The sequence below is a fragment of the Salmo salar genome, chromosome 16 (assembly GCF_965601325.2).
Source record: "Salmo salar chromosome 16, fSalSal1, whole genome shotgun sequence".
Classification (NCBI taxonomy): domain Eukaryota; kingdom Metazoa; phylum Chordata; class Actinopteri; order Salmoniformes; family Salmonidae; genus Salmo; species Salmo salar.
Genome location: NC_138306.1, coordinates 49,216,823 through 49,244,479, shown reverse-complemented (window position 1 = coordinate 49,244,479; position 27,657 = coordinate 49,216,823). Strand labels below are relative to the sequence as shown.

Genomic DNA, 27,657 nt, shown 5'->3' with positions numbered 1-27,657 from the left:
TCATACCCCTACCCATATCTACCTCATATCCCTGCACATATCTACCTCATACCCATGCACATATCTACCTCATACCCCTGCCCATATCTACCCCATACCCCTGCCCATATCTACCTCATACCCCTACCCATATCTACCTCATACCCCTACCCATATCTACCTCATATCCCTGCACATATCTACCTCATACCCATGCACATATCTACCTCATACCCCTGCCCATATCTACCTCATACCCCTGCCCATATCTACTTCATACCCCTGCCCATATCTACCTCATACCCATGCCCATATCTACCTCATACCCATGCCCATATCTACCTCATACTCATGCCCATATCTACCTCATACCCCTGCCCATATCTACCTCATACCCCTACCCATATCTACCTCATACCCCTGCCCATATCTACCTCATACCCCTACCCATATCTACCTCATACCCATTCACATCAACTCGGTACTGGTTCCCCGTGTATATAGCAAAGTTATCGTTACTCATTGTGTATTTATTCCTCGTGTTATTATTTTTTCTATATTTTTCTCTCTGCATTGTTGGGAAGGGCCCGTAAGTAAGCATTTCACTGTTAGTCTACACCTGTTATTTACAAAGCATGTGAGAAATAAAGTGTGATTTGATTTGATACATATGGCCTCTGGTCTTATTCACTGAGACTGATAAAAGCGTCTACGATCTCTTTATGTGTCTAGCTGTATCTGCAACTCATTGCGCCTGTGTTCCACAGGGCCTGCTACAATGGCAAGTTTGAGGTGGTGAAGGAGATAGTGCAGCTGTCAGGCACAGAGAGTCTGTCCAAGGAGAACATATTTAGCGAGACCGCCTTTCACAGGTAATAACCCTAGTGTACCTCTATGAGTTGCCTTCTCCGTCTGTACTGGTCCAAGGTAACAGCAGTGTCTACCTCTCTCCACAGTGCCTGCACCTATGGGAAGAGTCTGGAGATGGTCAAGTTCCTGCTCGGTCAGAACGCCATGAGCATCAACCATCAGGGCCGAGACGGACACACAGGTGGCTATGTCTCCTCGTTACCTAATCTAGGGCCAGGAGGTTTTCCCTGGCCAGGTCACACGATCAGAACAATATCCTGACCCTAATGATAAAGTATGACTGAGGCCAGGAGTTTTTGTTGACCAGAACTGAAGAGGAAAAGCTCTTGGCCCTACAAATAACATCTAAACCACCCGAGAGCACTTAATAAGATCTAGTTCCAATTAAAATTAGTTTTGCAGCAATAGTCATACATAAAAAACTACCTTGACGATTGGCAAGGACTTCTAAACCAGCCGAAAGCACTCAATACGTTCAAGTTCCAACTTTGTTATCCCAGAGGGAAATACGTTTTGCAACAATAGTCATACATAAAAAATGACTTTGACAATTGGCAAGGACTTCAACACAAATAAGGTCCATATGAATGGGAGAAGAGCGGTTGATCTGACTGCTTAGGCTAATAACCTTTGAACCCTGTCACTATCTCTGTAGGTCTGCACAGTGCATGTTTCCACGGCCACATACGTCTGGTCCAGTTCCTATTGGACAGCGGGGCTGACATGAACCTGGTGGCTTGTGACCCCAGCCGGTCCAGTGGGGAGAAGGAGGAGCAGACCTGCCTCATGTGGGCCTATGAGAAAGGTTAGTCAGTGATGGACACATGGGTCTGTCCAATGGGAGGCCACAGACAAAGCTATATCTCAGAAAGGCTAGATTTTGTAATTAGAGCTGAGATGATAACATTTTTACTAGATCTCTTTTTCACAGATGATTGACTTTGCTTGAATTGTGAGAAGGATGGTTTGTAACTTTCAGAGATTTGACATTGCTAGGAAACCTTGACAGTACTGTACACTGAGTAATTGTTTGTAATTGATTTTACTCTCTCACACTGTCACCCTACCCCTGTCTCAGTAAGAATAAATAGTGAGAGTATAAGTAATAGTAGTGACTGTAGTACTACATAGTAGTAGTAGTCACTGTAGTACTGCCCAGTAGTATTAGTAGTAGTATTAGTAGTCGTTGGCATACATGTCGTAGTGACTGTACTATTACCCAGTAGTAGTCAGTGGGGAACCATCAGGGCCATCTACGCCCTCAGAGAGGGCCTAAGGATAGATACAAATCGGTATATATTTTTATATATTATAATTTGTAATTTTGTTTTCATTGATTAATATTTTTTTGCCTTAATTGTAGTGATCTTCCTATTGAATTTCTTCAGTTTGTGTTGGAAAAAGAAGGGTTAATATCCAAGAGAAAAGAACATCCAATCTGAATTTTTCTTTGGTAGTCTCTTGGTAGAAATAATCTAGCTAGGCTCAACGCTCATTGGCTAGGCCTTCAGGTTTGAATAGAAGGCACCAGCCAACGCCATTGACATTGACTTCAATTAGAGCAGCATTTTGGAATGACAGTAGAATCAACCAATCACAAATTGTCTTGTAATCGGTGGTACAATTGTATGATGCCTCAGTATACGTCACTAATTCAGAGCCAATAGCGAATAGTAGTAGTAGTAGTAGGTAGTAGTAGTAGTAGTAGTAGGTAGTAGGTAGGTAGTAGGTAGTAGTAGGGTAGTAGGGGGGCTAGTAGTAGTAGTAGTAGTCGTCAGATCAACATTTTTCTCCCACCAGGGGGAAATTCATTTGGTCATGTGCTTAAAAACACGATACATGAAAACACAGAAACTACACAATATAATTAATACAAAGTGCTATAGCTACACATTTAAAGTGAAAGTGCAATATGCTGTAAACTCGAGGGACCAACAGACTATCTATTTTACAGCCTAATGGCTGTTGGAATAAAAGAGTCCCCATATCGATCTGTTTTGATTTTCTTTTGAAGAAGTCTCTTTCCCCTTGTCTGGCTGCTGCTGTGACTGAGTTTTGAGTGAAGGGGATGAGTACTGTCCTGTAAAATATTTTCAAGTTTTAGGAGGATCAGTTTTGTGTACAGGCTGATTCTTGATCTATACCAATTATCCTTCCCGCCGTCTTAATCAAGCACTGAAGCTTGACGTAGTCTTGCTCTCGCATGTTTCTAAACACGCATATCAGACCAAAGGACAGCGCACTCTGCAGGACAGATTTATAGAACATTTGTAAGATATGGCAGTCAACATTAAAATTGTTCAGTTTGCTTAAAGAAAACATTCTCTGTTGCAATTTATTTATCTTTGCAAAGGCATACTCATTGAATTTCAGTTTGTCTATTTCGATTCCCAGGTATTTATATATGGTCACTATCAACTGATTCCCCATTGATCTTCGTAGGGGGTAGTGGAGTTTTGTTGCTTCTGAAATCGATTTCCATCTCTTTTATTTTCTTAATGTTTATTTCAAGAAAGTTATCTGCACACCACTGGACGAATTTTGCTGTTTCTCTGTCAAAACCTTGAAAAGAGGCTTGGTCTGGGTTGAGGAAACCCACAACACCGGTGTCATCTGCATGTCAGAGGCTTGACAATCATTTATGTACAGTGTGTACAGTGTGTACAGTATCGGTGAAAGTATGCAACCTTGAGGTGCTCCCGTATTCACTGTTCTAGATGTAGAGATGACGGAGTTAAACTTCACTTGTTGAGTACGGTTCACAAGGAAACTGTTAATTCATTGATCAGTAGAGAGTTGACATCCAAATTCAACAGTTTATCCAGCAGTAGGTGGGGTTGGATGGTGTTAAACGCGCTACTGAAGTCAATGAATACAATTTTCACTAGGCTATTTGCCTTTCTAAATGTTTGAAGATATTGTTCAGCATGACCAGTAACTCATCATCAGCACCTCTGGAGGCACGGTAGGTGAATTGGTTTGGATCTAATTGGGATGAGAAACCAGAAATAATTAGTTTTTGAATTATTTTTTCAAAACATTTCATAGGTACAGATGTCAGGGCTACAGGGCGTAAACCGGTCCACTACTGTCAGGATGGCGGTGTTGCCATCAGACTGGGGAAGACCCGTGACGAAGTCTAGGGATATGTGAGACCAGGGACGTGAGGGACAGGCAGTGGTTGAAGAAGACCAGCCGGAGCTTGCCGAGAAGTCTTGATCTGCGCACAGAGCATCAAATCAAATCAAAGTGTATTTGTCACGTGGGCCGAATACAACAGGTGTAGACCTTTACAGTGAAATGCTTACTTACAGGCTCTAACCAATAGTGCAAAAAAGGTATTAGGTGAACAGTAAGTAGGTAAAGAAAAAAATAACAGTAAAAAGACAGGCAATATACATTTTTTTTTACATTTTAGTCATTAAGCAGACGCTCTTATCCAGAGCGACTTACAGTAGTGAATGCATACATTTGATCCATTTTTCCGTACTGGTCCCCCGTGGGAATCGAACCCACAACCCTGCAAACACCATGCTCTACCAACTGAGCCACACGGGACCATATACAGTAGCGAGGCTACATACAGACACCAGTTAGTCAGGCTGATTGAGGTAGTATGTACATGTAGATATGGTTAAAGTGACTATGCATATATGATGAACAGAGAGTAGCAGTAGCGTAAAAGAGGGGTTGGCTGGTGGTGGGTGGGACACAATGCAGATAGCTCGGTTAGCCAATGTGCGGGAGCACTGGTTGGTCGGCCCAATTGAGGTAGTATGTACATGAATGTATAGTTAAAGTGACTATGCATATATGATAAACAGAGAGTAGCAGCAACGTAAAAAGAGGGGTTGGGGGGGAGGGGGTTGGGGGGGCACACAATGCAAATAGTCCGGGTAGCCATTTGATTACCTGTTCAGGAGTCTTATGGCTTGGGGGTAAAAACTGTTGAGAAGCCTTTTTGTCCTAGACTTGGCACTCCAGTACCGCTTGCCATGCGGTAGTAGAGAGAACAGTCTATGACTGGGGTGTCTGGGGTCTTTGACAATTTTTAGGGCCTTCCTCTGACAGCGCCTGGTGTAGAGGTCCTGGATGGCAGGCAGCTTAGCCCCAGTGATGTACTGGGCCGTACGCACTACCCTCTGTAGTGCCTTGCGGTCAGAGGCCGAGCAATTGCCGTACCAGGCAGTGATGCAACCAGTCAGGATGCTCTCGATGTTGCAGCTGTAGAACCTTTTGCGGATCTCAGGACACATGCCAAATCTTTTTAGTTTCCTGAGGGGGAATAGGCTTTGTCATGCCCTCTTCACGACTGTCTTGGTGTGATTGGACCATTCTAGTTTGTTGTTGATGTGGACACCAAGGAACTTGAAACTCTCAACCTGCTCCACTACAGCCCCGTCAATGAGAATGGGGGAGTGCTCGGTCCTCCTTTTCTTGTAGTCCACAATCATGTCCTTTGTCTTGGTTACGTTGAGGGATAGGTTGTTATTCTGGCACCACTCGGCCAGGTCTCTGACCTCCTCCCTATAGGCTGTCTCATCGTTGTCGCTGATCAGGCCTACCACTGTTGTGTCGTCTGCAAACGTAATGATGGTGTTGGAGTCATGCCTGGCCATGCAGTCGTGGGTGAACAGGGAGTACACCACTGGGGAGCTCCAGTGTTGAGGATCAGCGTAACAGATGTGTTGCTACCTACCCTCACCATCTGGGGGCAGCCCGTCAGGAAGTCCAGGATCCAGTTGCAGAGGGAGGTGTTTAGTCCCAGGATCCTTAGCTTAGTGATGAGCTTTGAGGGTACTATGGTGTTGAACGCTGAGCTGTAGTCAATGAATAGCATTCTCACATAAGTGTTCCTTTTGTCCAGGTGGGAAAGGGCAGTGTGGAGTGCAATAGAGATTGCATCATCTGTGGATCTGTTTCGGTGGTATGCAAATTGGAGTGGGTCTAGGGTTTCACGGATAATGGTGTTGATGTGAGCCATTACCAACCTTTCAAAGCACTTCATGCAGGCAGCGACAAACGCGGAGACGTCCGGGACCATGGTAGTCCACAAAAAGCGTTACCGCATACAGGTCAGGGTTCGACGGGAGCCCAGCTGGCAGGCAAACCTGGAGGAATGGGCCCACTCCAGGACCGATGAGGGGACAGCATCAGGCACAAACATCCGGTTATCTGGCCCCCACCCACGGGGTTCGGCTGGGAACGCTGTGCCTCACAGACATGCTTCCCTATTCCCCAGCTGAGTGCCGTCGAGGTGGGAAGGATGGTCTCGGGGTCCGAGGGTGTAGCCTTGGGGCTATAGCGGCGTGACAGCGCATCCGGCTTGATTTTCTTGGATCCTGGTCGGTAGGAGAAGGAGAAGTTAACCTCTATGGGCTTGCGTCCCACCTACTCAACAGCCAGTGTAATCCCGTGGCGCGTTATTCAAATACCTCAAAAATGCAAAAACTTCAATTTTTCAAACATATGACTATTTTACACCATTTTAAAGACAAGACTCTTGTTAATCTAACCACACTGTCTGATTTCAAAAAGGCTTTACAACGAAAGCAAAACATTAGATTATGTCAGCAGAGTACCCAGCCAGAAATAATCAGACACCCATTTTTCAAGCTAGCATATAATGTCACATAAACCCAAACCACAGCTAAATGCAGCACTAACCTTTGATGATCTTCATCAGATGACAACCCTAGGACATTATGTTATACAATACATGCATGTTTTGTTCAATCAAGTTCATATTTATATCAAAAACCAGCTTTTTACATTAGCATGTGACTAGCATGTGACTAGCATTCCCACCGAACACTGCCAGTGAATTTACTAAATTACTCACGATAAACGTTCACAAAAAACATAACAATTATTTTAAGAATTATAGATACAGAACTCCTCTATGCACTCGATATGTCCGATTTTAAAATAGCTTTTCGGTGAAAGCACATTTTGCAATATTCTCAGTAGATAGCCCGGCATCACAGGGCTAGCTATTTAGACACCCAGCAAGTTTAGCACTCACCAAAGTCAGATTTACTATAAGAAAAATGTTATTACCTTTGCTGTTCTTCGTCAGAATGCACTCCCAGGACTTCTACTTCAATAACAAATGTTGGTTTGGTCCCAAATAATCCATTGTTATATCCAAATAGCGGCGTTTTGTTCGTGCGTTCAAGACACTATCCGAAAGGGTAAATAAGGGTGACGAGCATGGCGCATTTCGTGACAAAAAAATTCTAAATATTCCATTACCGTACTTCGAAGCATGTCAACCGCTGTTTAAAATCAATTTTTATGCCATTTTTCTCGTAAAAAAGCGATAATATTCTGACCGGGAATCTGCGTTTAGGTAAACAGACGAAAGAAAATAAAGCATGGGGTCGACTCGGGCACGCGCCTAAGCCCATAGTACTCTGATCGGCCACTTGCCAAACGCGATAATGTGTTTCAGCCAGAGGCTCCCTCGATATCATTCCGCTTTTTCCCGGGCTCTGAGAGCCTATGGGAGCCGTAGGAAGTGTCACGTTATAGCAAAGATCCTCAGTCTTCAATAAAAAGAGCCAAGATGAACAACAACTTGTCAGACAGGCCACTTCCTTCATGGAATCTTCTCAGGTTTTGGCCTGCCATATGAGTTCTGTTATACTCACAGACACCATTCAAACAGTTTTAGAAACTTTAGGGTGTTTTCTATCCAAAGCCAATAATTATATGCATATTCTAGTTACTGGGCAGGACTAGTAACCAGATTAAATCGGGTACGTTTTTTATCCGGCCGTGTCAATACTGCCCCCTAGCCCTAACAGGTTAAATTGTGTGAAAAGCAGGGCCCACCTAGCGTGCCAGGAATTGAGACGCTTGGCGGTGCGGAGATATTCCAGGTTCTTGTGGTCCGTCCACACAATGAACGGATGTTCCGCCCCCTCCAACCAGTGTATCCACTCCTCCAACACCATCTTCACTGTGAGAAGCTCACGATTACCCACATCGTAGTTCCTCTCCGTGGCATTCAGATGATGGGAGAAGAAGGTGCAGGGATGTAACTTGAGGTCCAGGGCAGAACGCTGGGACAGGACAGCCCCCACTCCGATATCCGAATCATCGGCCTCCACCACTAACTGACGGGACGGGTCAGGATGTACCAATATGGGAGCAGTGGTGAAGCGGTGCTTGAGGTCCCAGAACGCCCAGTCAGCAGTTGGGGAAGCCAGGGTGCTGTAACCCTGGATAAAGAGACGATAGAAGTTGGCAAATCTCAGGAAACTTTGCAGCTGCACTCTAGACGTAGGCTGGGGCCAATCTCACCTTCCCGGGATCCATCTGTACATTCCCTGCAGCGATGATGTAACCAAGGAAGGGGAAGGGAGAGCGATGGAATTTGCATTTCTATGCTTTCACAAAAAGCTGGTTCTCCAGGAGGCGCTGGAGGGCCTGTCGGATGTGGAGCACGTGTTATTGGGCTGAGTGGTAGAAAACAAGGATGTCATCGAGGTAGACGAAAATGAACCGGTTCAACATGTCGCTGGCACCAGCAGTTCAGTCTATGAGGGCATTGTGTCGCTGGAGCCAAGATAATCTCAATACCACGGGAACCTGAGAAGACTTAATCAGAGGTTGATGGGAGTGGTATTGTGAGTGACCCGGCCTATAGAGTGCCCGTCCAGCACTCTAATGTCCATGGAAATGGAGAGGGGCTGAGTGGGGATGCCCAGCTCGGGCGCCAGGGTAGCGTCCAAAAAACTCTAATTTGCCCCAGCTTCGATGAGTATCTGGAGGGATTTCGACTGGTTCCCCCACAGCAGGATGGCATGGAAAGGGGTGCGAGTAAGGCAAGAGGAAAAGTTCACCATATGGCCCACCAGAGTACTCGTCCCTTCTTGATGAGCCTGAGTTTTTAATGGGCAGGTAGCTACGAAATGTCCCGTAGCGCCACATTATAGACAACTCTGGGTGTGGAGTCGGCGTAAGCACTCAGCCAGAGTCAATCTAGCGATGCCCAGGTGCATGGACTCTGAAGGAGGTGAGTCGGCAGCCCTCAGTGATTCACGAGAGAACTCGGGTGATGTCGGGTTCACTCAGACATGTAGACTTCGGCGGTCTCCAGGATTCCTTGGAGACGAGGTGGGAATCGATGGCGAACTAAGGTGACAGGGCACAGATTCCCTCTCCCTCCTACGTTGTCAAAGCCGCCCATCGATCCGGATGGTCATGGCTATGAGGGAGTCAAGGTCCATGAGCAGTTCCCGGGCTGCGAGCTCATCTTTGATCACCTCCAATAATCCGTGATGGAACATGTTGAACAATGCTTCTGGGTTCCAGGCACTCTTAGCCACCAAAATGCGAAAATCCATCGCATAGTCTACCACACTACGGGAGTCTTGACGTAGCTGGAGCAGCTTATGAGCAGCCTCTCTCCCGGGCAATGACGAATCAAACACTTTTCGAACTTCCGCCACATACTCCTCCAGACTGAGGCAAATGGTGGACTTTTGCTCCCACACCGCCGTAGCCCAGGCGAGTGCCCTCCCGGACATTTAGCATTATGATGTATGCTATCCTTCAATGGTCAGAGGGAAATGAAGAAGGCTGCAACTCGAAAATGAGGGAGCACCGAGAGAAAAAAGCCCAGCAGGTTCCAGAATCTCCAGCGTAGGCGGGGTTCTCGGGACACTGGGGTAGGCTGGGAGATTACTGGTGTGACCCGCTGCCCAGTAGGGAATCCACTGAATTGCTCCAGCAATGTATCAACTGCCTTGTAATGGCGTTCTGTCAGGGTATGGAGTCCCTCCATAAAACATTGCAGTATCTCCTCATGTCTTCCAAAAGTGGCTCCTTGCAGGGAGACAGCATTGTGGAGCTGGTCTGTCTGCTGGGTTGGTCAAGACCAGTTCGTACTATCAGAACTCAGGATAAGACCCAGATGCAGACAGCTGGAGTCACAGATGTTTATTGACCTAAACAGGGCGTAGGCAAAAGACAGGTCAATGGCAGGCAGAGGTCCGTAATTCAGGGCAGGCTTGTGGTCAGGGCAGGCAGAATGGTCAGAACCGGGGAAACTAGGGAACAGAACTTGAGAAAGCAGGGAGACTTGAAAACAGGCTGATAAGACCTGATAAGACAAGACAAACTGGCGATAGACAAATAGAGAACACAGGTATAAATACACTGGGTATAATGAGGAAGATGGGCGACACCTGCAGGGGGGTGGAGACAAGCACAAAAACAGGTGAAACAGATCAAGGTGTGACACTTTTGGCTTGTTGTTTTTAGGTATTGGGACAATCAGCAACTTCTTCCATAAATCTGGAATTATCCCACTTTTCAGTGACAGCTGGAAGTCTCTTGCTGCTGATGCCGTCTGGACCATATTATTTTTGTGGGTTGACACGTTGAAAGTATTGCTTGATGTCATTCACAGAGATCTGTATATCAACAGCTGGTATGCTGTCTATACTGTCCAAGGCCACTTTCTGTTGCGATGTAAAATCACACATGTCAAACCTACAATAGAAACTGTTCAAATAATTTGCAAAAGGAAGGTCATTTTCAACGGTCATACAATGTCTCTTTGGTTTGTATCCTGTGATGGTTTGTAGCCCTTGCCAGGCTTTCCTAATGTCCTTTAAGATGTTTTCTAATTTGTCTTTACATGCTGCCTTGCACTCCATGATTTTACTTTTCAGTTGCCTCTGAATAATTTTCCTTTCCTCTTTACTGCCACCTGATTTAAACACTTGTTTTTTTCTGGATGAAGAGCTCATTTAATTCCAGAGTTACCCACGGCTTATTATTGGGGAAGATGTTGACTTTCTTTTGGGGAATAACGAGATCCTCACAGAAACAGATGTACTCAGAGACAGTATCCGCTGCCTCTTCCAGGCCATCGGAGCTGTCCGTCAGTGGACTCAAAACAGTCCTGGAGGGCTTCAGTCGCTTCAGGAGTCCAGCTTTTAATCTCCACCTTTTTAGCCTTCTCTCGCTGCAGACGCGCTTTATAGACTGGGATGAGCTGAACCATGTTATGATCCGAACCCCCACGTTTGGGTAGTGCCTTAGAAAAATACGCACCTGGGATGTTACCATAACAGAGGTCCAGACAGACTTCACCTGGGATATTACCATAACAGAGGTCCAGACAGGCTTCACCTGGGATGTTACTATAACAGAGGTCCAGACAGGCTTCATTTCGGGTAGGACATGTAACATATTTCTGATATGATGGTAAGTGTTCAGATAGATTGCACATTTTAAAGTCTCCCATGGTTAACTTTACTGCTTCAGGTGACTCAGGACTACCTGGCCTGATGACTCATTGCTGTCCCCAGTCCACCTGGTCGTGCTGCTGCTCCAGTTTCAACTGTTCTGGTAGTTCTGGGGGGGGGGGTGCCCCTGTGACAACAATTTTGGACCCCCTTGTGGCCCCCCTAAATGTGGAGTATGAAATCATTTTTACATAACAAATTTTTGCTATCATTCTTTTTTTAAATCCATTATTAGACAGTGGCAACGCGGAACACTAATGATTATGAACATGGTCTTTTGCCTGCTAATGCCTGCAATGTAGTGAAGAAAACGATATGACAACAATAACGTCTAATGTAACTGGCCCCTCTAACAGTACAACTGGCCCCAGCTTGGCCCCCCCAGTTGAAATGGTCTAGAACCGCCACTGGGCTATGGAACCCTGACCTGTTCACCGGGCGTGCTACCTTGTCCCGGACCTGCTGTTTTTGACTCTCTCTCTCTACCGCACCTGCTGTCTCTAACTCTGAATGATCGGCTATGAAAAGCCAACTGAAATTTACTCCTGAGGTGCTGACCTGTTGCACCCTCTACAACCACTGTGATTATTATTATTTGACCCTGCTGGTCATCTATGAACGTTTGAGCATCTTGGCCATGTACTGTTATAATATCCACCCGGCACAGCCAGAAGAGGACTGGCCACCCCTCAGAGCCTGGTTCCTCTCTAGGTTTCTTCCTACTGTCGTGTCTTTGGCTATGCCGGATTAAGTGATATGACATGCTAACCTATAAAATTCTTTCTCTGTAATTAATATTACCTGATTAAACTAATCATGTAAATGTAATTAACTAGAAAGTCGGGACACCACGGAAGAGTGTTTATAGAGCCGTTATCTTCCGAATAAACTCTTAAAGACCGATTTATATTTTACATCGATAGCAGTCAATATTAACCCTTATCTTATTTTCAGTCTCATAATGAAAGTTGTAAATTCTTGGCTATCTTCACGAACCCTGGCTAACAAGTTGAATCAGCAATACAAAATTGGGTTTAATCATTTATTTACTAAATACCTAAACTAATCACACAGAATTACAAATACACAGAATACAAATTATGTCATACAGAAAACGTCCCTGGTGGACGGAACCTGTATGATGGCTGGTTACACAAAGGAAAGGGGGTTGGGCTTGAATGAAAGAGCGGGAAGACTTAGGAACAAAGAAACAGCAGCTATGCTATCGTAAATACATTATCTTATGCATTACTAAATTACCGCCCATTTGGAAAAGGAAAATGCAATAAATATTTACTCTGAGCTGCGCTTCGGTATATTGGTCGTAGATGCTGGCCGGGTTGGCCAACAGATCTTCCTGTCCTCGGAAGAATGTCTCTGGTGGTAAATTGGATACGTGGTGGTATCTTCGTCTGTTCGTTGTTAGACTGGATCTGTCGTCCGTCCTTTCCTAGCCCACGTCTACAGCGGCCGCTGCTAACTCAACGGCTAGGAAGTATCACTTCTGTTGTGAATAAGCTCAAAGTTCATACCATTCGCCACCAAAGCTCACGCCGAGGTTGGCTTAGTTCTGTACTTGACGTGTGTCCTTCTAACGTAGAGGCTGCAGACCTCACGTACTGGAACATGTGGTTATCTTTTCGTCAAAGGCTTATATAGTGGAGAGGGGGAAGGATGTGTTTCATCGCTTATAACCCCTGTCTCTTCACAGGGGTGGGCCACTGATCAAGCAGGGCACTTTCCTTATGAAAACCCAATTCTCTCATTTGGAAGCTAAAATTACATTTAATCTCCTAACAAACAATTTCAATATCAAACATTTCAATTGCATAACAATTCCATGTGACTCTGATAACTAGAGGGTGTATACTTTCCCAGGTACAGTTTATGTCGTCCTGTCATCAGTCATAATGTCTCAGATGACAACCGAACTGACATCCATACTCATTACGTTCCAAAGCATATTTCCAACTGGTTTTATTACCAAAATATGGTTCCTTTCCCCATTTGTTTGATGTTCCCAGACTCTCTATATTTAACACAGGGTATTCAGCAGTCCTTCAGTAGGGTCAGAAAGAGAGGGGAAGGGAGAAAGGTATTTATGGGGGGGGTCACAAACCTTACCCACAGGCCAAGTTTTTCCTTGCCACCGTGCTTCTACATCTGCATTGCTTTCTGTTTGGTGTTTTAGGCTGGATTTCTGTATAGCACTTTGTGACATTGGCTGATGTAAAAAGGGCTTTATAAATACATTTGATTGATTGACTCTGTCTCAGCCTAGGATACAAGGTCATGAGTCACGTTGGCACCTATTTGGGTGTCAGTGGAGGGGGCTATGTAAACAGTAAATAGTCAGACCTGATTTATTTTCCATGGCAGGTAGTATGGTCAGAGTTTAATGTCTTTAGTACAGACCTGGTGCTTAGTTGTAATATTGGCAGGAATTGCAATATTTCTCGTTGATAAATGCACAAACTCCACCACCTTTTCTCTTACCAGAGTTGATGTTTCAGTCCATTCTAACAATTGTGTAGCCATCCAGCTCCACAATGGAGTCGGGATCCTGTTACGTAAGCCAGGTCTCAGATAGACAGATCAGGCAGGATTGTTGGTACTCTGAGAGGTGTTGGGTACAAGCCCAGTCTTATTCCTTATGCTTTGTACATGTCCATCCATAATAGATGGAAGAGGTGTTCTGAAGGGCTGTTTTTTAATCTGATTCTGAATTCCTCCTCTACCACCACACTTCCTTGGTTTAGATGTCTTTTCTTGGGAAAATGTTGATTTATTAATTGTGGTATTCCATTGCAGTGTAGACTTGCAGCAAAGGGTCGGAGATTAAGCAGGACATCTCTAATGTATGATATCCGCGGTTGCGGCTTGCTGTATCCATCGAAGGTTAGATTGACAGCTTGTTTGGTACATTTCACAACAACAACAAAAAAGATTAAAACTAACAGTCAAAGTACTGCTATTTGCCTCATTATTAGTTATCCGATTGATTAACACTAAAAACTTGGTTGATTGAGGTGAATCGCAATTTTAAAACCCTTTAGACAAAAAAACTACTAGTAGTAGTCCTACATGTATTATTATTATTATTATTATTATTATTATTATTATTATTATTATTATTATTATTATTATTATCAGTAGTAGTCATACATGTAGTAGTAGTAGTCATACATGTAGTTGTCATACATGTAGTAGTAGTAATCATACATGTAGTAGTAGTAATCATACATACATGTAGTAGTAATCATACATACATGTAGTAGTCATACATGTAGTAGTAGTAATCATACATACATGTAGTAGTAATCATACATACATGTAGTAGTCATACATGTAGTAATCATACATACATATAGTAGTCATACATGTAGTAGTAGTAATCATACATACAGTAGTAGTAATCATACATACATGTAGTAGTAATCATACATACATGTAGTAGTCATACATGTAGTAGTAGTCATACATGTAGTAGTAGTCATACATGTAGTAGTAGTAGTCATACATGTAGTAGTAGTAATCATACACACATGTAGTAGTAATCATACAAACATGTAGTAGTCATACACATAGTAGGAGTCATACATGTAGTATAGTAGTCATACATGTAGTAGTCATACATGTAGTAGTAGTAATCATACATACATGTAGTAGTAATCATACAAACATGTAGTAGTCATACATGTAGTAGTAGTCATACATGTAGTAGTCATACATTTAGTAGTAGTCATACATGTAGTAGTCATACATGTAGTAGTAGTAATCATACATGTAGTAGTAGTAATCATACATGTAGTAGTAGTAATCATACATACAGTAGTAGTAATCATACATGCAGTAGTAGTAGTAGTAGTCATACATGTAGTAGTAGTAGTCATACATACATGTAGTAGTCATACATGTAGTAGTAGTAATCATATATGTAGTAGTAGTAGTCATACATGTAGTAGTCATACATGTAGTAGTAATCATACATGTAGAAGTAGTAGTAATCATACATGTAGTAGTAGTAGTCATACATGTAGTAGTCATACATGTAGTAGTAGTAATCATACATGTAGTAGTAGTAGTAATCATACATGTAGCAGTAGTAATCATACATATATGTAGTAGTCATACATGTAGTAGTAGTAATCATACATGTAGTAGTAGTAGTAGTCATACATGTAGTAGTAGTAGTCATACATGTAGTAGTAGTCATACATGTAGTAGTAGTAGTAATCATACATGCAGTAGTAGTAGTAGTAGTCATACATGTAGTAGTCATACATGTAGTAGTAGTAGTCATACATGTAGTAGTCATACATGTAGCAGTAGTAATCATACATACATGTAGTAGTAATCATACATACATGTAGTAGTCATACATGTAGTAGTCATACATGTAGTAGTAGTAATCATACATGTAGTAGCAGTAGTAATCATGCATGTAGTAGTAGTAGTCATACATACATGTAGTAGTCATACATGTAGTAGTAGTAATCATACATGTAGTAGAAGTAATCATACATGTAGTAGTAGTAGTCATACATGTAGTAGTAGTAATCATACATGTAGTAGAAGTAATCATACATGTAGTAGTAGTAGTCATACATACATGTAGTAGTCATACATGTAGTAGTAGTAATCATACAGTAGTAGTAATCATACATACATGTAGTAGTCACACATGTAGTAGTAGTAATCATACATGTAGTAGTAGTAGTCATACATGTAGTAGTAGTAGTCATACATATAGTAGTAGTAGTAGTTGTAGTAGTAGTATTAATCATACATGCAGTAGTAGTAGTAGTAGTCATACATGTAGTAGTAGTCATACATGTAGTAGTAGTAGTAATCATACATGCAGTAGTAGTAGTAGTCATACATGTAGTAGTCATACATGTAGTAGTAGTAGTCATACATGTAGTAGTCATACATGTAGTAGTAGTAATCATACATACATGTAGTAGTAATCATACATACATGTAGTAGTCATACATGTAGTAGTCATACATGTAGTAGTAGTAATCATACATGTAGTAGTAGTAGTAATCATGCATGTAGTAGTAGTAGTCATACATACATGTAGTAGTCATACATGTAGTAGTAGTAATCATACATGTAGTAGTAGTAATCATACATGTAGTAGTAGTAGTCATACATACATGTAGTAGTCATACATGTAGTAGTAGTAATCATACATGCAGTAGTAGTAGTAGTAGTCATGCATGTAGTAGTAGTAGTCATACATACATGTAGTAGTCATACATGTAGTAGTAGTAATCATACATGTAGTAGTAGTAGTAGTAATCATACATACATGTAGTAGTAGTCATACATGTAGTAGTCATACATGTAGTACTAATCATACATGTAGTAGTCATACATGTAGTAGTAGTAATCATACAGTAGTAGTTATCATACATACATGTAGTAGTCATACATGTAGTAGTAGTAATCATACATGTCGTAGTAGTAGTCATACATGTAGTAGTAGTAGTCATACATATAGTAGTAGTAGTAGTTGTAGTAGTAGTATTAATCATACATGCAGTAGTAGTAGTAGTAGTCATACATGTAGTAGTCATACATGTAGTAGTAGTAATCATACATGCAGTAGTAGTAGTAGTAGTCATACATGTAGTAGTCATACATGCAGTAGTAGTAGTAGTCATACATGTAGTAGTCATACATGTAGTATTAGTAATCATACATGTAGTAGTAGTAGTAGTAGAAACTGCAGTAGTAGCACTACTAATGGTGACTTTGGTAGATGGGTATAATGCGGTAATAATGAGTTTGTTTATAGTGAATGCCACCGTAACAACCCTGTCTGTATATCCCTGTATCTGTGACCCTGTCCCGGTGTCCCTACCCCAGGTCATGATACCATCGTCACTCTGCTCAAACACTACAAGCGTCCCCTGGACGACTCCCCATGTAACGAGTACTCTCAGCCTGGAGGAGGTGAGTGGGAGAGGAGGGGATCACTGGTGCACTTTGACTTCAAGGTCCTAACATCTAGGGCCATCTCATAGGGTGAATCTCAACTGTATTTGCTTGATTCCTCATGTTCTCTCTACTTACCGCCTTCTCAAAACGCATTGGAGGAGAAGGTCAGAGGGGAGGAACCTCTGATATTCTTCTCCAATACGTTTTAAGGAGCCAAGGAGAGAGGATGTAAGGAATTAAGACAATTGAGAGAACTAATATTCTCTTTTTGATGCTATACTGTGTCTTTGCTATGCTATATAATGTACATCTAATGCTATGTATCTTTAGGAGAGGCCAACAAAGGAGAGGATGTTGACTATAAACATTAGTAATGTTCAAAGATAACACCTCACCAAGATGATAGAATACAACACAAGTAAATGTTATTTTAAAAAAAATCATAAATAATAGCTCTACAAAGGAGAGAATGTTGACTATTAATTAACGTGTCATGTTCAAAGTGCAAGATAACACCTCACCAAGATTGCTGAATAAATACAACAATGTACATGTGATAATCTAAAAAAAAAGAATAAAGATTGAGCAGAAACATGGGCCATTTTCTTCATCCTGTTTATCTTGTCACGACTCTTTCAGATGGGTCCTACGTGTCTGTGCCATCCCCCCTGGGCAAGATCAAAAGCATGACCAAAGGTACTGGAGTAAAGTGAAGCACATGACACGCTGCATCCTGCATCATCCAAGCAACACTTCACATCACTGTCAGCTGACAGTGACATGCTAACTGATTACTGTTGCTATGGGACTTATTAGAGTGTGTCTCCTATATATGATTATATGGTAATCGACAATAGCAAACAACAGGCCAATGTAATAAAATAAAAAATAACAACAACAAAAAGAGAGAAAAAAGCTCACTGGTTACTGTTGCTATGTGACGCAGGTAGGGCTGACCCCATTTGGTCGACTGGTCGATTGTTTGGTGGATAGGCTGTTGGTCGACCAAGGATTTCTTTAGTCGAGCATTAGCAAAATAAAAAATAAAAAATATTGTGTACAAGACACCTGTCTAATTGGCGCCTGTCTGAGTGGACTGATCCATTGTGGAGGTCTTTGAGATGACACAGTCCATCACTCTAAGACATGTGCTGCTGAAATTGTATATGGTTATATTACATAAGAACAATGACTCAACACTAAGAAAAATTATATTATTTTATAACAAATGCGCTTTCTCCCGCATTGGATAGTGGTCGCTGTCCGCGGTTCAGAAACACATCAGTGCACTGTTGAATTGCCGCCTTTTTCTAGACCATGTTGCTATGTGCATAATAGCAAAGTTAACCAGCATATTGGTGTTGAGAACAATGCGGTGGGGGCAGCAGCAGAATAAGGAGATGAGAAAACAGCCCTTGACTTATTGTCTGAGACAGGTATTCCCAATCTGGGGTCCGCGCAAAATGTGATTCAAAAACATTTTCTTCACATTTTCAAACAGTCCATTTAGAAAGGCTCGCATCCATAGAGACTCATACCAGCTCTACTGGCAGTACTGCTACTAGCAGCAGTACTACAGCAGTACTACACCTGCACCTGTTGACGACACAAGTTGTTCTGCTTCCACGAGCACATCCAATGCTAGCATCAGTAATTCTACATTTGTTGTTAGCCCAGCTAGCATGGACACTGACAGTTGTGAATCTGATACAGCCAAAGAGCTACTGCCCCCTTACCCGGGAAAGCACCGAGCATCAGACAGGGACGTTGGACCATCGAAGAGGCGCAAATATGATGAGAACTGCATTGATTGGGGTTCACTTACACTACCGTTCAAAAGTTTGGGGTCACTTAGAAATGTCCTTGTTTTTGAAAGAAAAGCACATTTTTGGTCCATTAAAATAACAGCAAATTGATCAGAAATACAGTGTAGACATTGTTAATATTGTAAATGACTATTGTAGCTGGAAACGGCAGATTTTTAATGTAATATCTGCATAGGCGTACAGAGGCCCATTATCAGCAACCATCACTCCTGTGTTCCAATAGCACGTTGTGTTAGCTAATCCAAGTTTATCATTTTAAAAGCCTAATTGATCATTAGAAAACCCTTTTGCAATTATGTTAGCACCGCTGAAAACTGTTGATCGGCTATTAAAAGCCAACTGACATTTACTCCTGAGGTGCTGACCTGTTGCACCTTCGACAACCACTGTGATTATTATTATTTGACCCTGCTGGTCATCTATGAACATTTGAACATCTTGGCCATGTTCTGTTATAATCTCCACCCGACACAGCCAGAAAAGGACTGGCCGCTCCTCAAAGCCTGGTTCCTCTCTAGGTTTCTTCCTAGGTTCTGGCCTTTCTAGGGAGTTTTTCCTAGCAACTGTGCTTCTACACCTGCATTGCTTGCTGTTTGGGGTTTTAGGCTGGGTTTCTGTACAGCACTTTGAGATATCAGCTGATGTAAGAAGGGCTTTATAAATACAATAAAGCAATAAAAAAAATATTTAAAAAAAAAGCAATAAAACCATCCTTCTTCAGAATAGTTGAGTATCTGGAGCATCAGCATTTGTGGGTTCGATTACAGGCTCAAAATGGACAGAAACAAAGAACTTTCTTCTGAAACTCGCCAGTCTATTCCTGTTCTGAGAAATGAAGGCTATTCCATGCGAAAAATTGCCAAGAAACTGAAGATCTCGTATAACGCTGTGTACTACTCCCTTCACAGAACAGCGCAAACTGTCTCTAACCAGAATAGAAAGAGGAGTGGGAGGCCCCGGTGCACAACTGAGCAAGAGGACAAGTACATTAGAGTGTCTAGTTTGAGAAACAGATGCCTCACAAGTCCTCAACTGCAGCTTCATTAAATAGTACCTGCAAAACACCAGTCTCAACGTCAACAGTGAAGAGGCGACTCCGGTATGCTGGCCTTTTTGTTGTTTTATAATTTTTTTATACATTTGCTAACATTTTGAGAAAACTGTTTTTCGCTTTGTCATTATGGGGTATTATGTGTAGATTTAATCAATTTTAGAATAAGGCTGTAACGTCACAAAAATGTGAAAAATGGGAAGGGGTCTGAATACTTTCCGAATGCACTGTATCTTGCAGCTTCAGCAACACAGACAACGTGTTAAACACTTTGATGTTCTGTGGTGGTCACTGCAGCAGGGAGGAGAGAGAGACAACCGGTGCACGCAGTCACTCGCTGTCTTTTTTTTGGAACACAGCGCAGCAAGTCTGAGCCAGGCCCGGCACAATCAAATCAATTGCTGGTCGGACTCCCTCTAGTAATTTGTGTGTCTTAATTATTTCATCAAACAGTGTGCTTAAAGTATCAGACAAGCTCAGTGAATATAGTTCATTTGACTAAAACACATGGAATGGGTCAATGTATGGAAAAATACAAGTTTTAAACAATTTCGACCAATCGACTGGTCAAACGAACAGACGACTCTTGTTCGACAATGTCACAAACCTCTTCGTCAGAAGATATGTTGAAATCGCTGTCGGACAAAGTGGACCAATATGCAGCGGATTGCGTGCTCATCATCATTTTATTTAAAATGAGAACACAAGGAAAAAAACTTTAAACAAAACTCATGACAGGAACAGTGTAGCAGGCTAAACAAAAGCAGTGCTAACATACAACTACCCACAAGTGACAAACAAAACACACACCTACTTATAGGACTCCCAATCAGAGGCAACTAGAAACACCTGCCTCCAATTGAGAGTCCAGCAACCAAACCTGCACATAGAAAACTTAATTTAGAACCTACTCATACTAAAACATACACCACAAAACCCCGGAACACATAAATAACACACCCCTCTAAGCTATACACAAAAAAAACCCACCATACAAAACAAACATACCTCTGCCACGCCCTGATCAAATAATACAAATAATCCTCTATACTGGTCAGGACGTGACAGACAAAGGTTTAGTCGGGGACTGCCCTAGACTCAGTGTGACTTTTAATTATGATCTGGTAATCAATATAGTAAACACCAGGCTAATGATAATCTGTTGACTGACTGATGGTCAATTATATATTTTCCTAGTTTAGGTTACCTGATATCTGTTCGTTTTTGACAAATTTCTTGATCATTGATCACTTGATTCAAAATGAAATTCAAATGACCTTGAACATTTTACTATCTCTCTTTAGAAAAGGCAGATGTTCTTCTCCTCCGGGCCAGCCTCCACTCAAGCTTCCAACTGCAGCTCTCTGACCTGGAGTTCAATGAGATCATTGGTTCAGGTATTACGGACAGATTCAACACTATACTGTTTTCCTTAACAACATGCTTTATGCACATACAGACTATATTGAATAGTAGAATATATTTTCTACCCACAGGCTCCTTTGGAAAGGTCTATAGAGGCAAGTGTAAGAACAAGGTCGTTGCCATCAAAAGGTAGGTAAGCCTAAGGATTAACATCACTTACATTGGTTAGCATTGTTCTTGGCTCGCAAAACTAATGAAAATACAAACAACTAAAATACAACATAAAATGCTAAAATACAAACTACTTAAACACAAACTACTAAAATATTAAATAAAATGCTAAGACACAAATTAATTAAATATGAACTAACTTTTAATTCTCCTCTTTATAGGTATCGGGCCAACACGTACTGCTCCAAGTCAGACGTGGACATGTTCTGTAGGGAGGTGTCTATCCTGTGTCGTCTCAACCACCCCTGTGTCATCCAGTTTGTGGGGGCGTGTCTGGATGACCCCAGTCAGTTCGCCATCGCCACCCAATATGTCTCTGGGGGCTCCCTGTTCTCCCTGCTGCACGAGCAGAAGAGGTGAGGCCCTGAGCTGATCTCAGACCTGTCATTTGACTACACTGTTACTGTGTTTATAGTGTTGTCAATGGCCAGGAACAGAAGAGGTGGTTCTGAACTGATCTTAGACCTGTCAATGGACTACTGCAGTCTTACTCTGTCTAAACATATACAGCAGTTTCGGAAAATATTCAGAGCAATTCACTTTTTCCACATTTTGTTATGTTACAGCCTTATTCTAAAATTTGATACAAATATTTTTTTTCCCTCATCAATATACACACAATACCCCATGATGACAAAGCAAAAACAGGTTTTTAGACATTTTTGCAAATTTATTAAAAATAACAAACAGAATTATGACATTTACATACGATGCTTTGGGAAAGTATTCAGACCCCTTGACTTTTTCCAAAATGTGTTGCATTACAGCCTTATAAAATGTATGAAATAATTGTTTCCCTCATCAATATACACACAATACCGCATGATGACGAAGCAAAAACTGTTTTTTTTTATGTTGAAAAGGTATTAAAAAAAAACCTGAAATATCCCATTCACATAAGTATTCAGACCTTTTACTCAGTACTTTATTGAAGCACCTTTGGCAGTGATTACAGTTTCGAGTCTTCTTGGGTGTGACGCTACAAGCTTGGCACATCTGTATTTGGGGAGTTTCCCCAGTCTTCTCTGCATATCCTTTCAAGCTCTGTCAGGTCGGATGGGGAGCGTCACTGCACAGCTATTTTCAGGTCTTAGAGATGTACAATCAGGTTCAAGTCTGGGCTCCGGCTGGGCCACTCAAGGACATTCAGAGAATTGTCCCAAAGCCACTCCTGCGTTGTCTTGGCTGTGTGCTTAGGGTCGTTGTCCTGTTGGAGGGTGAACCTTCGCCCCAGTCTGAGGTCCTGAGCACTCTGGAGCAGGTTTTCATCAAGGATCTCTCTGTACTTTGCTCCATTCATCTTTCCCTCAATCATGACTTGTCTCCCAGTCCCTGCCGCTGAAAAACATCCCCACAGCATGATGCTGCCACCACCATGCTTCACTGTAGGGATGGTGCCAGGTTTCCTCCAAATGTGACGCTTGGCAGTCAGGCCAAAAAGTTCAATCTTGGTTTCATCAGACCAGAGAATCTTGTTTCTCATAGTTGGAGAGCCCTTTAGGTGACCATCGGGTTCTTGGTGACCTCTCTGACCAAGGCCCTTCTTCCCTGATTGCTCAGTTTGGCCAGGCAGCCAGCTCTAGGATGTCTTGGTGTTTCCAAACTTCTTCCATTTAAGAATGATGGAGGCCACTGTGTTCTTGGGGACCATCAATGCTGCAGACATTTTTTGGTACGCTTCCCCAGATCTGTGCCTCGACACAAACCTGTCTCGGAGCTCTACAGACAATTCCTTCGACCTCATGGCTTGGTTTTTGCTCTGACATGCACTGTCAACTGTGGGCTCCCAAGTGGTGCAGCGTGTAAGGCACTGCATCTCAGTACTAGAGGCGTCACTACAGACCCTGGTTTGATTCCAGGCTGTAACACAACCGGCTGTGATTGGGAGTCCCATTGGGCGGCGCACAATTGGCCCAGCGAAGTCTGGATTTGGGTTTGCCCAGGTTAGGCCATCACTGTAAATAAGAATTTGTTCTTACCTGACTTGCCTAGTTAAATAAAGATTCAATAAAAAAAATATATAGACAGGTGTCTGCCTTTCACGATCATGTCCAATCAATTGAATTTACCACAGGTGGACTCCAATCAAGTTGTTGAAACACCTCCAGGAGGATAAGACAATGGCGCTGTAGGGGATGGCTGCTGTTTTACGGGCTCCTAAACAACTGTGCTATTTTGTGTGTTTTCTCACATTGTTTGTAACTTATTTTGTACATAATGTTGCTGCTACCGTCTCTTATGACCGAGAAGATCTTCTGGACATCAGAACAGCGATTACTCACCTCAAACTGGACTAAGATTTTTTCTTTAATAAGTCCGACGCGAAGGATATACTGCTCTCCGGAGACCAGGCCCAAGGGAGACGGTCGGGGTGCGTTGTTAGGATTCGTAGGCAAGTCAGTAAATTGCCATTACCATCGGTTCTGTTGGCCAACGTGCTATGACTGGAAAACAAACTTGACGATTTACAGTTGAGACTATCCTACCAACGGAACATTCTGGCTGAACGACGACATAGATAACATACTGTTACACCCCTGATATTTTTCACCTGTCTTTGTGATTGTCTCCACCTCCCTCCAGGGGTCGCCCATCTTCCCCATTATCCACTGTGTAGTTATACCTGTGTTCTCTGTTTGTCTGTTGCCAGTTCGTTTTGTTCATTCAGACCAACCAGTGTTTCCCCCCTTGCTCCTGTCCTGTCTATAGTGCCTGTTTCCTAGTTTTCACTGTTTTGACCTTTCTGCCTACCCTGACCCTGAGCCTGCCCACTGTCTTGTACCTTTGCCCCACTACTCTGGGTTACCGACCTCTGCCTGCCCGACCCTGAGCCTGCCTACCTTCCTGTACCTTTGCCCCACTACTCTGGATTACTGACCTCTGCCTGACCTGACCCTGAGCCTGTCTACCTTCCTGTACCTTTGCCCCACTACTCTGGATTACTGACCTCTGCCTGACCTGACCCTGAGCCTGCCTGTCGTCCTGTACCTTTGCCCCACTACTCTGGATTTCCGACCTCTGCCTGACCCTGAGCCTGTCTACAGTCCTGTACCTTTGTCCCACTACTCTGGGTTACTGACCTCTGCCTGACCTGACCCTGAGCCTGTCTACCGTCCTGTCCCTTTGTCCCACTACTCTGGGTTACTGACCTCTGCCTGACCTGACCCGGAGCCTGTCTACCGTCCTGTCCCTTTGTCCCACTACTCTGGGTTACTGACCTCTGCCTGACCTGACCCTGAGCCTGTCTACCGTCCTGTCCCTTTGTCCCACTACTCTGGGTTACTGACCTCTGCCTGACCTGACCCTGAGCCTGTCTACCTTCCTGTACCTTTGCCCCACTACTCTGGATTACTGACCTCTGCCTGACCTGACCCTGAGTGGCTTACGTGCCTCCTCCAGCCAGCCACGGGCGATGTGGCAGAAGGCCATTAGGTAGTCCCCGGCCAGCTGATGGAGCAGCACCATCAGCATGAAGAGGAGCAGGCCCAGTGAGGTGCAGAGGAACAGGACAAAGCCCATGTCCAGGGAGCGGTGTGCCACAGAGTACCTGGGGAAGTTCTGGATGCCACCTTCATTTTTGCATGTCAACTCCAACTCCCCATTTAGCTAAACAATTACCTGGGCTTGTCTCTGTCTCCTGACCCAGTTGTCCAGCCAGGCGTTGTCACAGCTGCAATGCAGGCGAGGACTGAAGAACTCCATATACCTCAGGCTGGTCAGTGGCTCTGGAAAGCCCTCTAACATGCTAAACTCCTCTCGGGATTGGACTTGAATCAAAATGAGGGAGTGCAGGTCTCTGCTCAGATCCTCCTCCAGAGTGAGGATGCTACATTCGATCAAGCTCAGGCTCTCCAGCCTGGTTAGGTTGTGGAACATGATGCCCAACACTGGCTGCACGATGAGGTCCACTCCTGTCAGCTTCAGATGCCTCAGCTGCACAAGCCTGTTCAGGTTAGTCATGTCCACAGTTGGTTCTCTCACAAACTCTGGTGAGAGAACCAACTCAAACTCAAACTCCTGCAGAGAGAGGAAGTACTTTGCGACGAAGTGAGATCCACACAGAAGATGTCCTGTTACAGCCCTGAGGTTGACAACAGACTGGAAGAATGGTCTCCAGCAGTCCTGGAAGATCACATTCAATGGAGTGAAGAGCTGCAGGGTGAAGCCTGGTTTTGGGGTGCTGTTGCTGCCGACGGTGATGTTGAGAGGACAACAGGAGCTTATAATCATGTGAGTCAGCGCTTGAGGGAAGACTCAACCGAATATGTGCGTCAGATTCACACTCACATGTATCTCCCACTGGCTGGATGGATGGTGAATGTACCCTAAATCTACGTTTGTCAGCGAAGTGAGGTGGATGAATGCAAATGCTGCAATTTGCATGATGGGATTATTGAACAGTGTTAAAGTCTCTAAGCTTTGCAGGCCAAATAAACTGTTCTCTGTAATCCGAGAGATCGTGTTACTCCCTAGGTCTAGGATCCTCAATTCAGCAGTTCAGTTGTTGTTGAATTCTGCTCTACACAATGAGATATGAATTTGGTGGTCAGCTAGCTGTGTTGTATCTGCATCTATATATCTTGTGCATCTCATTTTTATATCTTGCATATATGTGTGATCTCTTCCGGGTCTGTTGTTTAGACACATTGAGAGGCTGAGGGGCAGATCAGTTTATTTTTACGCCCTTCTTTCTCACTTCCCCTTTCTCTGTCCCGGCGCTACGTATCTTACTGGTCTGTGACTCACTGACACGGTTAGAGGGGAATAAAGCAGCCCAACAGTTAACACACAGGAACTTTATTTATTCACACTGAGGAAGATGAACATGGGGATGCATATGGGGATGAAAGGCGGGAAAGGTAGAGGAATAGTAGGGTTTCTGTATAAGGAAAAGAAAGACAATGAATATACTGTACATACGATATGACAAGAACATAATAACAGTAATGAAGAACTGTATAAATGACTTATAATCAGTGAACATGTTTACAGGTTACAAGCTATACAGAGGCAGCATACATAATGCAACAACAATTAACAACTAACTATTAAGAACAATATATATTGTCGCACAACTCACATTGGGCACGCACACCATCCCACAAGCCAAGACAGAGATACTGTATGAGTTTGTCGAGTTGTTGATGGGCAGAGACAGAGCTGTTGCTCTCTGCCACTGCTTAAGGGAGACTGACAGTATTACGTGACCTGTATAGTCAATAGGATGGGCAGATGTCCAGCAACCTATCAGGGCACAGGTCAGGGCACAGGTCACACAGGTCAGAAAGCGTTTGAGAGCCAGGTTTATGGTACCCCCTAGACTCTCGGGCTCAGGTCGTGGGGCGATGGAGTGTGAGGAAGTGTGCAGCTCAGGGTTGTGAGGTGCTGATGACAGTCACCGGCAGGGAATTCGTAACAGTATATCTTTCTCACATTTAAACTTTCGAAAAACACTTTACTGTAGGTTTCCTTATGAATGCATCCATAAATCCTCTACAACAGCTAAACTCAGCAAAAAAAGAAACGTCCTCTCACTGCGTTTATTTTCAGCAAACTTAACATGTGTAAATATTTGTATGAACATAAGATTCAACAACTGAGACATAAACTGAACAAGTTCCACTGACATGTGACCAACAGAAATTGAATAATGTGTCCCTGAACAAAGGGGGGTCAAAATGAAAAGTAACAGTCAGTATCTGGTGTGGCCACCAGCTGCATTAAGTACTGCAGTGCATCTCCTCCTCATGGACTGCACCAGATTTGCCAGTTCTTGCTGTGAGATGTTACCCCACTCTTCCACCAAGGCACCTGCAAGTTCCTGGACATTTCTGGGGGGAATGGCCCTAGCCCTCACCCTTCCGATCCAACAGGTCCCAGACGTGCTCAATGGGATTGAGATCCGGGCTCTTTGCTGGCCATGGCAGAACACTGACATTCCAGTCTTGCAGGAAATCATGCACAGAACGAGCAGTCTGGCTGGTGGCATTGTCATGCTTGAGGGTCATGTCAGGATGAGCCTGCAGGAAGGGTACCACATGAGGGAGGAGGATGTCTTCCCTGTAACATACAGCGTTGAGATTGCCTGCAATGACAACAAACTCAGTCCGATGATGCTGTG

The 27,657-nt window shown here is 43.3% G+C and overlaps 1 protein-coding gene and 1 pseudogene across 1 annotated transcript in view; one reads left to right on the top strand and one right to left on the bottom strand.

The window, feature by feature from the left end:
• The window catches only part of tnni3k (TNNI3 interacting kinase), a 53,458-nt gene that overhangs the window by 14,124 nt on the left and 11,677 nt on the right, over window positions 1-27,657 (top strand). The window contains exons 9-16 of the mRNA XM_014149515.3: window positions 747-851; window positions 936-1,030; window positions 1,505-1,654; window positions 16,992-17,078; window positions 17,703-17,759; window positions 21,245-21,337; window positions 21,437-21,494; window positions 21,698-21,892. Coding sequence (XP_014004990.1) covers window positions 747-851; window positions 936-1,030; window positions 1,505-1,654; window positions 16,992-17,078; window positions 17,703-17,759; window positions 21,245-21,337; window positions 21,437-21,494; window positions 21,698-21,892 — 840 coding nt within the window. The remainder of the gene's footprint in view (window positions 1-746; window positions 852-935; window positions 1,031-1,504; window positions 1,655-16,991; window positions 17,079-17,702; window positions 17,760-21,244; window positions 21,338-21,436; window positions 21,495-21,697; window positions 21,893-27,657) is intronic.
• LOC123727843 (toll-like receptor 12) lies at window positions 21,887-26,114 on the bottom strand (annotated as a pseudogene).